The sequence below is a fragment of the Talpa europaea genome (assembly GCF_964194135.1).
Source record: "Talpa europaea genome assembly, chromosome: 13".
Classification (NCBI taxonomy): domain Eukaryota; kingdom Metazoa; phylum Chordata; class Mammalia; order Eulipotyphla; family Talpidae; genus Talpa; species Talpa europaea.
This window is the reverse complement of record NC_140080.1, coordinates 40609043-40622083: the sequence shown is the minus strand read 5'-3', so window position 1 is coordinate 40622083 and position 13041 is coordinate 40609043. Positions and strand designations below refer to the sequence as shown.

At 42.1% G+C, this 13041-nt stretch overlaps 1 protein-coding gene across 1 annotated transcript in view; it reads right to left on the bottom strand.

The window, feature by feature from the left end:
* Positions 1 to 13041, bottom strand: part of SPINK5 (serine peptidase inhibitor Kazal type 5) — a gene marked incomplete at both ends in the record, with an annotated part of 83180 nt that overhangs the window by 7790 nt on the left and 62349 nt on the right. Inside the window, 6 exons of the mRNA XM_084252636.1 lie at positions 1717 to 1792; positions 1955 to 2082; positions 2942 to 3014; positions 4357 to 4484; positions 5620 to 5716; positions 7159 to 7286. Coding sequence (XP_084108762.1) covers positions 1717 to 1792; positions 1955 to 2082; positions 2942 to 3014; positions 4357 to 4484; positions 5620 to 5716; positions 7159 to 7286 — 630 coding nt within the window. The remainder of the gene's footprint in view (positions 1 to 1716; positions 1793 to 1954; positions 2083 to 2941; positions 3015 to 4356; positions 4485 to 5619; positions 5717 to 7158; positions 7287 to 13041) is intronic.

Below are 13041 nucleotides of genomic sequence, written 5' to 3'. Positions count from 1 at the left end.
CTAAAAAGCATTCTTTTGGCAACACATATAAACATGTAAACATTTAACTTTGCTCCTCATTAAAGCCTGAACAGAATTCATCACATCTGTATTACACACACATTGTTGTGTGCTCTGGTGACTTTCCTTTAGTTGTCATCAAAAGATTTCCATGACCCCAGAAAAACACTCGGTCCTAATGAAAAAAAAATCAGTAATTACAGTGGAATTTGTGATCAGAGACCTGTTAACTACCAGGCTCTGCTGCTTTTCTTCTTGGCGTTTACCTGGCAGAGAGTAAAACTCTGCCTATTGAAGAAGACAGACTTGCCTTTTTTGTTCAGTTTTTGCAAATAAGAACCTTACAGAGAAGCCAGTGGAAATAAGTCCTCAGGATCTGACCTCTCTTGAAATTTTTTGACAGCTACAGAAATTTGTCTTGAGCTTCCTTTGAGCTCAAGGAGCCAAAGTAGAGACATAGGAACATGATCTTAAAAAAATACTGTTAGTGACCTGGATTGTGGTTCTCCTTTCTTTGCCCTGGGATACCCATAAACATCTCTAGACTTACTTTATTTGCAGCATTTTGAAATGGCTTTGGAGCTGACTACCTGCCAACATATTAAATATCACACAGCCATCATTTTTAGAAGTTACTAGATTTTCTTTTCCTGGCTCTCAAAATACCATGTACGGACATGTTTATGGCAACACCCATCACCTATAAACCACCCAAAATGTGTGGGTGCAAGCTCTGGCTCTTCTATTTCTATGTGTGTAGTTAATTTCTGAGTTTTTCTCAATTGTAAAATTGGAAAGTCTCAACAATTATATAGATTTGGGGGAAGTTTAATTCTGATGCTGCATGTGCTTTGTAAAACTTATTTTTCTTTGTGTGTATAGATAAAACCACAGCTCCCTTTTTATACCCAACCCCCAATCCCCCCAAAAAAGAACCTGGATATTATATATATGTTTGAGAGTATTTTTTAATTTGAAATATCTAGAAATTTTTTATTTGAAATAAACTAGATATTAAGAAAAGGTAAAATATCTGAGATAAAATAGAATAGATTGTCAGTAGCAGTCATTTGAAGCTTCGAAGACTAAAATACTAAAATAGCCTTTTCTCAAAGTCACTCACCTACCAAAATGTGTAAAGATATCCCCAACATATTTTTTTTTAATGATGCTTAGCGTAGTGTTTCATTTTGTTTGGTCAGTTTAGACCTAGCAAAAAGTTGCCTCATTAATAGGAAAACCTTCCAGGGGAAATTTCACTACTTTGCTTTTCTGATTGGCATTCACAGATGGATTAGAAGAGACTGCCCTGTGTCATTTTTCCATGTGTTGGAGTTGTTAAGCATTTTCAAAGTCTAAAACTGAACACAAGATGGCACTGGAATGCCAAGAGTTTACCATCTGGAGCTCCAAGTTTTTTATATTTGCTTTCTTGCCTGCGATTTTAGATCTATTTGCTTGACTGTTTTAAAACTTCAGAAAAGAAATTCACTTGATAACAACAACTTGACAGTTGTTACTGGTCTTACTAATATGTGAAAATTGCTTCAGAGTTGCTCCAAATAGCATGACATTTTCTTGAAAGATATGGCCATATCTTTCTTGTTTACTATAATGACTGGACAGAGTGGGCTTCTATATCTATAAATGTTTGGTGACTAATTTGACCATACAATCAGTCACCTACACTTAAGTATAACACTTAACATGTATAACATATATTACATTGCTCTTATCTCCTGTATGTCTTGAGTCTTCCTCTTTCTTTTTTTTTTCAGCTGCTTCCCGTTCCCTGGAAGTACAAACAGAAACATTTTAGCCAAAGTAAATAAACTCTTTATTAATTACAAAATCTACTTTTAAAAAACTGTGATTTTTCTCAGACTGATGAGAAATGATTAGACTGTAAGACCCACAATTTCAGGTCCAGTTTTTTTTTTTAAAAAATACTCACAATTTTTCTTTACACAAAGCACACTTATTGCCATGTGTCTTGCCATTCGGACCCCGGACAGGGTCACTTTCTCTGGTGCAGATGAGTTGTCCATTTTTCATTTGAGATCTAAACTCATCACATTCATCCTGAAAACAGGGAAAGGTTATATTAGAAATGACTGTTTTTGACAGATTTTGATCATATTTGCAATGTGAACATTTTGACTCCGGAGCCAGGCAGCCAATACTCTGCTGTGGCAGGCAGTAACACCTCCAGGTCCTAATTCCTGGAATCTGTGAGTGTGTTGCCTTACAAGAAGCAGGAATTAAGGTAGAATGGAGTTAAGATTGCTAATAAGCACTCTTTAAAATGGAGAGATTTCCCTGAACTGTCTGGGTGGTATAGGGTCCTTATGAGTGAAAGAGAGAGGGGGGCGGGAAGCGCGGTCAGTGTCAGAGGGATGCAGCTTGAAAAAGATTCTACTGACCACTGCTGGTTCTCAAGACAGCCACAAGACAGGGGATATAGGCAGGCTCTAGCAGTTAGGAAAAACAAAGAAACAGGTCCTCCCCCAGCGCCTCAAAAAGGAACACAGCCCTACGGACAGCTTGGTCTTAATGCAGTGATATCCCACCTCCAGAAATGTATAGACTGAATGTATGTTATTTTAAGCCACTAAAAGTTGTAATTTCTTCCAGCTGCTGGACCTCATTGTTCCTGTCTATGAATATGGTTAAAAAAAAAATTATTTGGCCAAACTCACTTGAGAGAATTAAGTAAACTATAGAAAACATGTTGGAGTGTCAGATTCAATGATTTCCATTTAGCAATGAATTTCTACACTGAGCAAGTTACTAGTGACATTGTGATGTTCACATTAATGTTGGCTTCTGACCTTCCAAGGGCAAGATCTTGGTTGGCCACATGTTCACCCCTTTCCATATTTTTGATAGCCAGTGCTGATTTATACAAAGACCATTCTGAACAACCCAGTTAATAAATTACCTTTCTCGATGCTGATTCAGTCCTATTTGATCTACTGCCAGAATGCTTGTTTTTTTCCTCTTGCTCTCTTTGTCTAGAAGAACAGTCAAGAGTCATCTTGTTAGCACAAACTCAGGTTTGGAAGGAGCCACAGAGTTATGTATTCCAAACCTCCTTCACACAGACCCTCTCTCTGCTCTGTAAGAAGAGGCTCCCACATGCCAAGATAGCTTTTCTAGGGAGAGCGACTCAAACAATTGCAAAGTTTCTTTTATTTCTGTCCAAATGTATCTGTGGATAACTTGCACCCCTTAGTTCTTAGTTCTCAGGACCACACAGAACAAGCCTGCTGAAGTCCTGATATTAATCCTTCAGATATTTCAAGGCAAACTTTCGGTGGCCAGGCCCAGCTTCCTTAGCGCTTTCATATTTTCATCACTCGTTGTGTTTGTAATTACTCCAAACTCACCACTCTAGTCTTTTGATTTGTAGATCAACCCATTATAAGATTATTTCTTAAACTATAGATCTCAAAGTGAAAAACAAGAAGAATAATCTAGAATGTTCCTTAGATTTTAACCTCTTACCTTTCCCTAAGTTTTCTGATATTTTTTATTGACAAGATCTGGATTGGGGACTTGGTGACTTGATTTTTGAGAAGCAAATCAGATGATTCTGATGCAGTTGGCCCAAGTTCCAAATACTACTAAACTCTAGTACATGTTCTCCTGCAAAGTTTTACTTGGTTTTGCATAAAAAATCAATATATGTATATTTTTCTTTAATATCTCTCATATTATTTATTACATTGTGGCATTCATGTCATTATTAATTATTAATGACAAAAAACCCACAAGTAACAAGTCTAATCACTGAATTCACGGATTTCGTTTTTATTTCTTTTGAATTCCCTTTGAGCACATGAGAAGTAGCCTAAGTGGTAAAAAACATAACCTGAAAATGCAAGCAAATATGAAGTCTTGAAATTTTAATCAACTTAACCTGTGGAAAGAGGGTCTAGAATGATTTAGTACAGTGGAATTTTAGGTATAGTCACAGTTCTATTAACAAACCTCTAGTGGCCTCTGATCATATATAGAATAAAACTCAATATCCTTATTTTGGCCTAAAATCCCTTAAGTGATTTTTCCAAACTCTTTTTTCTGCAGTTCTCATGCAATCATCTTGAGATATCGTAGCCTCCTTTGTGTTTCTTGAGTTTGCTAACTTCAGGTCTCTATTCAGACCTTTACATTGGCTCTTGCCCTCTCTGAAACTCTTCTTCCAGATAGCCCCACTGTTCATTTTTTACAGGTCCCATTCACATGTCAAGCCTTTCCTGGACACCCTAAATAAAGTAGTGCCCCCATTGCCTTTCTGTTACCCAACTCTGCTTTATTTTTCTTTTAGACATGCCTGTTGAAAGAAGCACTTACAGTATTTCTTTACACATGGTGCACTTATTGTTATACGATTTGCCATCAGCATCACGTACAGGATCACTCTCCCGAGTACAGCTGAGTTTGCCATTTTTCATAGTTTCCCGATACTCAGCACATTGGTCCTGAAAAGGGAGAAGACAGCAGGCTTCCTGGATTGCTTTTCTGCATTGTTAAGTTTGCTAGCATAGGAAAAGCTCTTGTCTACTTCCTCTTAAGAGGAATGTCTACATCTAGAAATGCTATCTACAGAGAAAGAGGAGCGGGAATCATCCACGTACTAAGAGGTCAGTTGTCATGGTTAATTATGTTGCTTTTACAGTTCTACACCAGAAGATCATAAAGTTGACTGGGATTTAATAGCTTAGATCAAAGGCAAGCAAAGGACAAGCAACAGGACTCATCTACCCTGATACCTATACTTACATATAAAGATGTATCTATATAGATATAACTTGAAATGTTCGCTCACTCATTCATTTAGCTATTTTTTTATGACTGCTTCTCTACAATAATGGCAGAACTGAATAGCGGATGCAGAGGTCCTGCGACCCACAATGCCTACAATAGCTGCTATTCAGCCTCTTATAGAAAAAAAAAAAATTGCTGACCCCTGTTGTAGATAGAAGGGAGAAAGAAATGCTGGGAGAAAACACAAAGCTGTACAAAGATCAAGGAAGACAGGCTGAGCAAATAACAGAGAAAAGAGAAAAAGGGTATTAACAGTCTCTCACTTGAGAGTGGGAACTCAACCTCCTAAAGAAGAAAAAATTGAAAAACAGAAAGCCCAGTTGGTAGCTTACACTATCTGACACCAAACTACTCTCTTTCACCATATTATGCTGCTTTGGATCAACAGAAAATAGAATTCGAGAACGTGGTCCCATTTAGGGAAAAAGAGAACTACTAAAGTAAACCAAGAGCTATGTTAGACATGTTCGCACGCTCATTCTCCCATGGCCAATCAATCACTGGCAGGAGAGCTAGGTAATCATAAAGAGGGGTCAGGAGACTGCAATAAAGTCAGATTGTCAAGTATTATCTTTAGGACTGAAGAAGTCAAAAATCTCTAGTCTCCCTAGGGAGATTAAAAATTGCTGATCTATCACCCTACAACCTTAAGGGGAATCTCCTGCACTCTTCCAAAAATACTTTCAAACTCAGTCCTCTGTACATGCGCCTTTCAGCACAGGCTGAGCCACAGTCCTACAGTCAAAGACTGAGCCCACTCTGGTCATGGGAATGAGAGGTTGTTCACACCTGAGCTTTCCCTCCTCCTCCACCACTGGCACCGTGCTCCTTGGCATTTCTCTGATCTTCCTCTTCTTTTCTTTTCTTTTCTTCATCTTCTTTCTGGCTGGAAATTGGGGAGGGGGAATAATAGATTACAGAGTGTGGCGTGTACTTCTATGAGTTTCTTATATGCGACCAAATTACATTTGTATGGAAGTCAACCACATTTATCAAACTACTGTACAGGCCCTTTTCTCTGAAAATAAGATAGTGAATTATGCAGAGCCCTTTGGTCTTGGAGAACTCTCATTGCAGTAGGAGAAACCTGACATTAACATAACCACAAGCCCAGGGAGCAAGGCCTGAGGATTCCATAAACGTGCATCTTAAGTCTCAATCTTATGTGGATTATCTCTCACATAATCCATATTCAAGAAGTTCCAAAACACTTCTTTTCTCTGCCAAAAAGTGCTCATCCTCCTGGAGTCTCTACCTTCCACAAAGAACGAAATGCTAGAGTTACCTCTTAAATGCTCTGGCACCTTAGCTCGAAGCTGCTGCCGCCTGACACCGAGTCACCTTCACACCACCCTGGTGTCCATTCACTCACCTCCTGTCCCATTTCCTTTGCTCTACTTACTTTTCACGGGACTACTGCAAACCACCACTACCACCACAGACATTCTGAATTTCAGCCCCTTCCTTTTCTTTTTTCTCCTTTTTATGTTGACATATTTATGGCACTTAATCTCCTACCAGCAAAATTTGAACAGCTACACACCGTATGTAGAATAAACTTAAGAATAAACTTAATGTAGAATAAACTAAATGGCTTACTCTTTAGATACTACAGTTTTCTTAATTTTAGACTCATCCTACTCTTTTTGTACTGTCCTTCTTGTACTATCCAATTCTCTCTCCATTACACTTTCTATGAACTCTGTCCTTCCTCAAGTACCATCGCAAATTGCATCCCTCACTTTTCATTTAGCAATTCCTCCTATGTATTACACTAACTTATGTCTCAGTCTAATCCCTAGTGGGCTATATGATTTCTGAGAAGACTGTTATATTCATCTTTGCATAACCATTACAGACATTGTATATTGGAGATGTACAGGAAGATGTTATTGAATTTCTTATATATTTAAAGTCTATTCCCGACCTTTGTATACATATTGACTTCTCATTTCCTGAAAACATATTTTCAAAAAATGTAGATAGAGAAGTTAAGTTGACAGTAAAATCTGTGTGTTTTCTTTCTAATGATCCGGTGAAAGGATTCATCCAACAGCAAAGGATTTAGAGTTTTGTCAAGAAAGACATTATGATCTACTGATAGAATCTACCCTTAAACTAATGGAGAACTTTATCACTTAGTCATATATTATTTATTTCTAGAACTGTGAGTCATGGCTTTTATGAACAAATCTTAAGCTAAAAATGCTGTACAGATAATCATTTGTTGCTTTTATATGTAAGAAAGAACCAATATAGTTTAGTGTCTTCCCAGCTCTGTGTACCCAAGTCTGCCAACCCACAGGATGGTTTCATCTGTATACTCACAAGATTGCTTTGCACATGGCACACTTGTTGCCATGGGTCTTGCCATCTGGGCCACGTACAGGATCATTTTCTCTTGTGCAGAAAAGATTTCCATTTTGCAGAAGGCGCCGAAACTCACTACATGTATCCTAAAAGAAAGAGAATGTGCAAGAGTTTGGGCATTGTCATAGAAATGATTCTCTTGGATTCCTACTAAGTGCTTCATGGAAAGATGAGAAAATCCTGGTATTTGTTCTCTTCCTACTAAGCACACATGACTTACAAAGAGGTTTCTATTACTTTTCCCTTGAGATTTAGTCCCCAAATCCAGACTGAACCTACAATTATGCACATCTTTTAATAAACTGGGCTCTCTGTTGAGTGGTCACAGTTCTTATTTGGGGCTTTGTTGTTCACATTATTTCATGTCATGTTACATCATGTTTTGTTATGTTAGAATAAAGACACTGTACATGTCATAGAATCAACATATTTTGGGTTTGGCTAGAAGCTCAAAGTTTATCTGGTCCTACTATCCACACTTCAGCTCAACCCTCCACAGTATGCTTTCCAAGAGGGCGGCTGCTAGACTTAAGCGGCCTGCTCAGCCACCATTATGGTTACCTGCAGTTCTGCATTCCTATGCAAAGGTCAGAACCGTCCAGTCACAGTCATATGTCCCCGTTGTCAGCAAGGTTTTCATTGGGCAATCTACTGCAGGTCTAAATTCACCCCAAGATGGTCATCCACTTTCGGGAAATGGGCGGAGGGGCGCAAGCCAGCACATCCCTCAAACAAATCAGGGCAGTTATCAGGCTCCAGCACATACCCTCAACCAGCTTCCTGCGTGGATGTCACAAATGGAAGCTCCAGGGGTATCACAAACAATGTAGCCTCAGACCAGCCTTCCAAATCCCCAGCCTCAGGGGGGAAACCTCACCAATCAATTTTTGATCTAAATGCAGCCTTTAAAGGTAGTGCAGGATTGGATTTATCTCTTACTCATGAATTAATTCTTAATGTCTCAGGAGAAGTACACCTTGGTAACACTGGGATTTTCGGGCCGCTCCCTCAAGGTTATTACGTAGGTCTAATCCTAGGGCGTTCAAGCATTAAATTTAGATGGAATATTTGTCCTCCCAGGCGTAGTGGACTCTGATTAGTTGGGAGAAATTAAGATTATGCTTATGGCCCATAAATTTGTTGTTATCTCTCCTCATACTCGCATTGCACAGTTGTTACTTTGCCATACTGGGCCCCAACCTCACAGTCTCAACAAAGAGGCCCTCGAGGGTTCGGCAGCTCTGGAAATCAAGCCTTCTGAGCAACTGCTGTTACAAATAACCCGCCTGTAGGGTAAGGAAAAATGTCAGGCTTTTCTGCCCTCCCGCCATCAGGATAGATGATGGATCCTTCCAGTCCTGAATGCATGCCTGATGGCGGGCACCTGGAATAGGGTGTGGGCATAGGTAGATGGGATTCACCTGGGCTGAGACTGTGCTTTTTTAAGGGTGGCGTCACGGTGATGCCAGCAGCAGCAGAAGCCGAGAGAGAAGCCGAGAGAGAAGCAGAGAGAAGAGAAGGCCGGAGAGCCCAGATAGAGTGAAGACTTGCTGCCGTGTACCTGGTAATCCCAATAAAAGCCTGCAAAACCACTGAGGACTCTGACTCCTCCTTTACCTGGTCTGCATGGGATCAGAAAACCTGCCCAGTGTCCATTCCTGCCTCTACACTGACCTTCTTTAACTGTTTCTATCTCAGGCAAATCCTTTACCCGTCTCACTGACATGGGAGCCAATGTCCCAATGATAGCTAAAAAAGACTGGCCCCCTGTAGGGTAAGGAAAAATGTCAGGCTTTTCTGCCCCCCCCCCCCCCCGCCATCAGGATAGATGATGGATCCTTGCGGTCCTGAATGCATGCCTGATGGCAGGCACCTGGAGTAGGGTGTGGGCCTAGGTAGATGGGATTCACCTGGGCTGAGACTGGGCTTTTAAGGGCGGCGTCACGGGGACGCCAGCAGAAGCCGAGAGAGAAGCAGAGCCATGAGAAGAGCAGAGAGAATGTGAGAGAAGGTCGGAGAGGCCAGAGTGAAGACTTGCTGGGGGCTGGGAGGCCTGCCAGCTCCCCAGCACCCCAGCCTGCCACATACCCGCTAAATCCCAATAAAAGACCTGTAAAAAACCACTGAGGACTCTGACTCCTCCTTCACCCCATCTGCATGGGATCAGAAAACCTGCACCTTGTCTATTCCTGCCCCTACAATTAGCGTAAGTCAGCAAGATGATCCATGCAGATGGGTATGGAGTCCTCCAAAGACCTGGAGGGACTAAGGAGTAACAGACTGTGTTTGCCTGTGACGATACTGGAGGCGCCATGGCAGCACAGAAGGTGGACACAGTCCGGGAGCTACAGGACGAGACCTCAGCTGGAGGAGGAGACGCCCGAGAGGACCAGCCAATGACCCCTGAGGCAGCAAGAATCATCGGGGAAGAGAGGACCATGATTTGGAGCTCGCCAGTGCTGATGTAGGGAGAGGCCAACGGTCTTGGACTGATGGACTTGGACTGACAATCCCGCCAGAAGGCGGAGGAACTTTGGCAAGTCAATGTTGTTTTGGAACCCTGGGGGAGGATTGTTTGTACAGTCCCAGAGATGGGAATCTGGGTGTGGCCAGTGGGCCTCAGTTGCTAAAAGCAGCCTGATGTGTCCAGCAGCCAGGTAGAGGAGAAAAGCCAACTGAGAAGGCAAAAGCTGGTGCTGATGCTGAGTTTGGGAAGCCCTGAGTGGCTGTTAAGCACTAAGTAAGCTGAGGCAGACCAGTGAGTCTCATAAAATCACCTGTGGGTGATGCCCTGCTCGTTCTCGAGTGAGAGTGAGGAACTGAGGAACCCGTCCTTGGGGGACGGGTGGGGAACATGGCTTGGGGTGGAGCCCAAGCCGAAGAGGGGACCCAAGAGAGGCCACATGTAGAGTTTGGATCCCCGACCCATGTGCTTGTGCAGTGGGTTGGCCTGAGTGCAGGGGTCTGCGTGTCGCATTGGTGGCTATGAAAGCTGAATGTTGGAGCGACAGCAGACAGAAACCCTGAGGGTTGGGGGATTACCCCCAAAGAGTAGAGAATCCCCAATCCAGGAGTGAGTGCATCCTGGGGGTGGATGCGGTGTGTGGCTTGTAGCCGAGACTACAGCCAGAGAAGGCCAGGAAGCCTGACAGCTCCTGGCATGTGACAGAGATGTCGAGTGATTTCCCCTCCCTCGTTATGAGCAGTGCCTTCAGCAACAGATTTGGTGGCTCATCTGCTGGTACCGATAATTGTCTTTTGCCACTAGGTTGGGGTCCTGCCTGGACTTATTTGTGTTCTGTTGTATTTTGTTGTTATATTGTGATGTATTTGCTTTTGTGGGCCATGGCTGCATTGTTTATGTTAAGAAAATATAACCCTGAGAGGGTGGACTGTAGGGTAAGGAAAAATGTCAGGCTTTTCTGCCCTCCCGCCATCAGGATAGATGATGGATCCTTGTCCTGAATGCATGCCTGATGGCGGGCACCTGGAACAGAGTGTGGGCATAAGTAGATGGGATTCACCCGGGCTGAGACTGGGCTTTTAAGGGCGGCGTTACGGGGACGCCAGCAGAAGCCGAGAGAGAAGCAGAGCCATGAGAAAAGCAGAGAGAATGTGAGAGAAGGTCGAAGAGGCCAGAGTGAAGACTTGCTGGGGGCTGGGAGGCCTGCCAGCCTCCCACATACCCACTAAATCCACGTACCTGCTAAATCCCAATAAAAGACCTGCAAAAAACCACTGAGGACTCTGACTCCTCCTTCACCCAGTCTGCCTGGGATCAGAAAACCTGCACTGTTTCCATTCCTGCCTTTTACACCCCCTACTTGGCAAACCTGTTCAACTACTGACTCCCTATCAGGAATAGGGGGCTCCACCTCTCCGCTCCAGAGCTCCCACTCATTACAATGCTTTGGTCGAGATGGAAGAGTGGCTTACTTTTGCCCATTTATTCTTCCCATTCCTACTACTCTCTGGGGATGAGATTCATTATCTCAATGGTACGTCTCTGTTAAGTCCCATTTTTAACTACAGCCACTGTCGCTTCTCCACTCAAAATTAAAAGGAAATCAGGTCCCCCAGTTTGGGTGGAACAGTGTCCCCTAAGGGGGGACAAATTGGCTCAAGTCCGTTTATTAGTCAATGAACAATTACATTTAGGTCCTATTGAACCCTCCACCAGTCCATGGAACACCCCTACATTCTGTGTTCCAAAAAAATCGGGAAAATGGCGACTTATTCAGGATTTAAGGGCAGCTAATGCTCAAATGCAACCGATGGGGGCACTTTAACTAGGCCTCCATAAGCCAGCCATGATCCCCCTCAACTTTTCATCTCCTGGTTGTAGACTTAAGAGATTGTTTTTTCACAATCCCTTTACACCCAGATGATAAAGAAAAATTCACCTTCTCAGTTCCTGAAGTTAATAATGGTCGACCCTTTCAACGTTTTCAATGGTGTTTTTTACCTCAAGGGATAATGAATAGTCCTACCATGTGTCAGCTATTTGCGGACAAGGCTTTACATCCAGTTCGTGCTCAATTTCCCTCGTTTTATATACCATTATATGGATGACATTTTGCTAGCAGCACCGTCTACTAACCTCCTACAGGTTTGTTCAGAAGTTTCCATGACCCATTTAAAACTTGCAGGATTGGTGGTGGCACCTGACAAGATTCAGTCTACTAATCCTTATTCTTATTTAGGTTTTAAGGTGCTTTATTCCCAAGTAATTCCTAAAACTCCCACTTTACATTTATCAGATTCAGTCACATTAATGACTTTACAACAATTTTTAGAACACATCAATTGGCTACACCCAGCTCTTGGAATTCCAACCCATGCACTATCTGAACTATTTGCTTCCTTAAAAGGTGATCTGGCCCCTGCCTCTCTTCACTTACAAGGCAAAACAACAATTAACATTCCTTAACAAACATCTTCGCTCCTCTTATCTAGATAGATGGGATCCTAAAATCTCTCTTTGCTTATTTTAAACACCCCCCATTCTCCTACAGGAATTAGTCGACAATTAACCTCACCTTTTCACATTATTGAATGGCTTTTCCTTCCCTTCCAGCCAAAAAATCGTCTATCTACTTATTTTTCTCAAAGATGTTCCTTATTACAAAAAGGTCATTGTCATTGTGGGCCATTATCCGGCTATGAGCCTGGCTCTGTTAACACAGGCCTCTCCAAGCAGGAAACAGAATGGCTCCTTGCTCAATCAGAGCAATTTCAAATTGTTTTCCAGGATTATGTTGGATTGTTCTTTTATTCTACCCACCTGATAAACGCATTCAATCCTTACAGCGTCTCCCTATTCATTCCTTCAATGTTGTGGTCAATTCTCCCATTCCCCAGGCTCTTACTATCTTCGTAGATGGTTCTTTTGCTACAGGCTGGGGAGTCATGGTCTGGTGCACAAATTTGGATGCTACATGGCAAACTGCCTATACTGCACCTTCTCCTTCAGCCCAACATGCTGAACTAGCTGCTGTTGTTTTGGCTCTTTCTTCATTTCCTTCACAGTCACTTAATATCATTTCTGACTCATTATATGTTACCTCCCTAGTACAAGACATCTCCTCTGCTCTTCTTAATACTAATATTGATGACGCCCTATTATTGGCTTTTATCTCTTTACAAACTTTGCTTCATCAATGTGTTCATCCCATTTTTATTGCTCACATTCATAGTCATTTTGGTCTACCGGGTCCACTATCTGAAGGTAACGAGATGGCTGATATAGCCCTGAGGGTGTTTACCGTGTTTGCAGATCCTAAAACTTGTCTTTCCTTCTATCACCAAGGCGCTCGCAGTCTTGCAAAAACATTTAACATT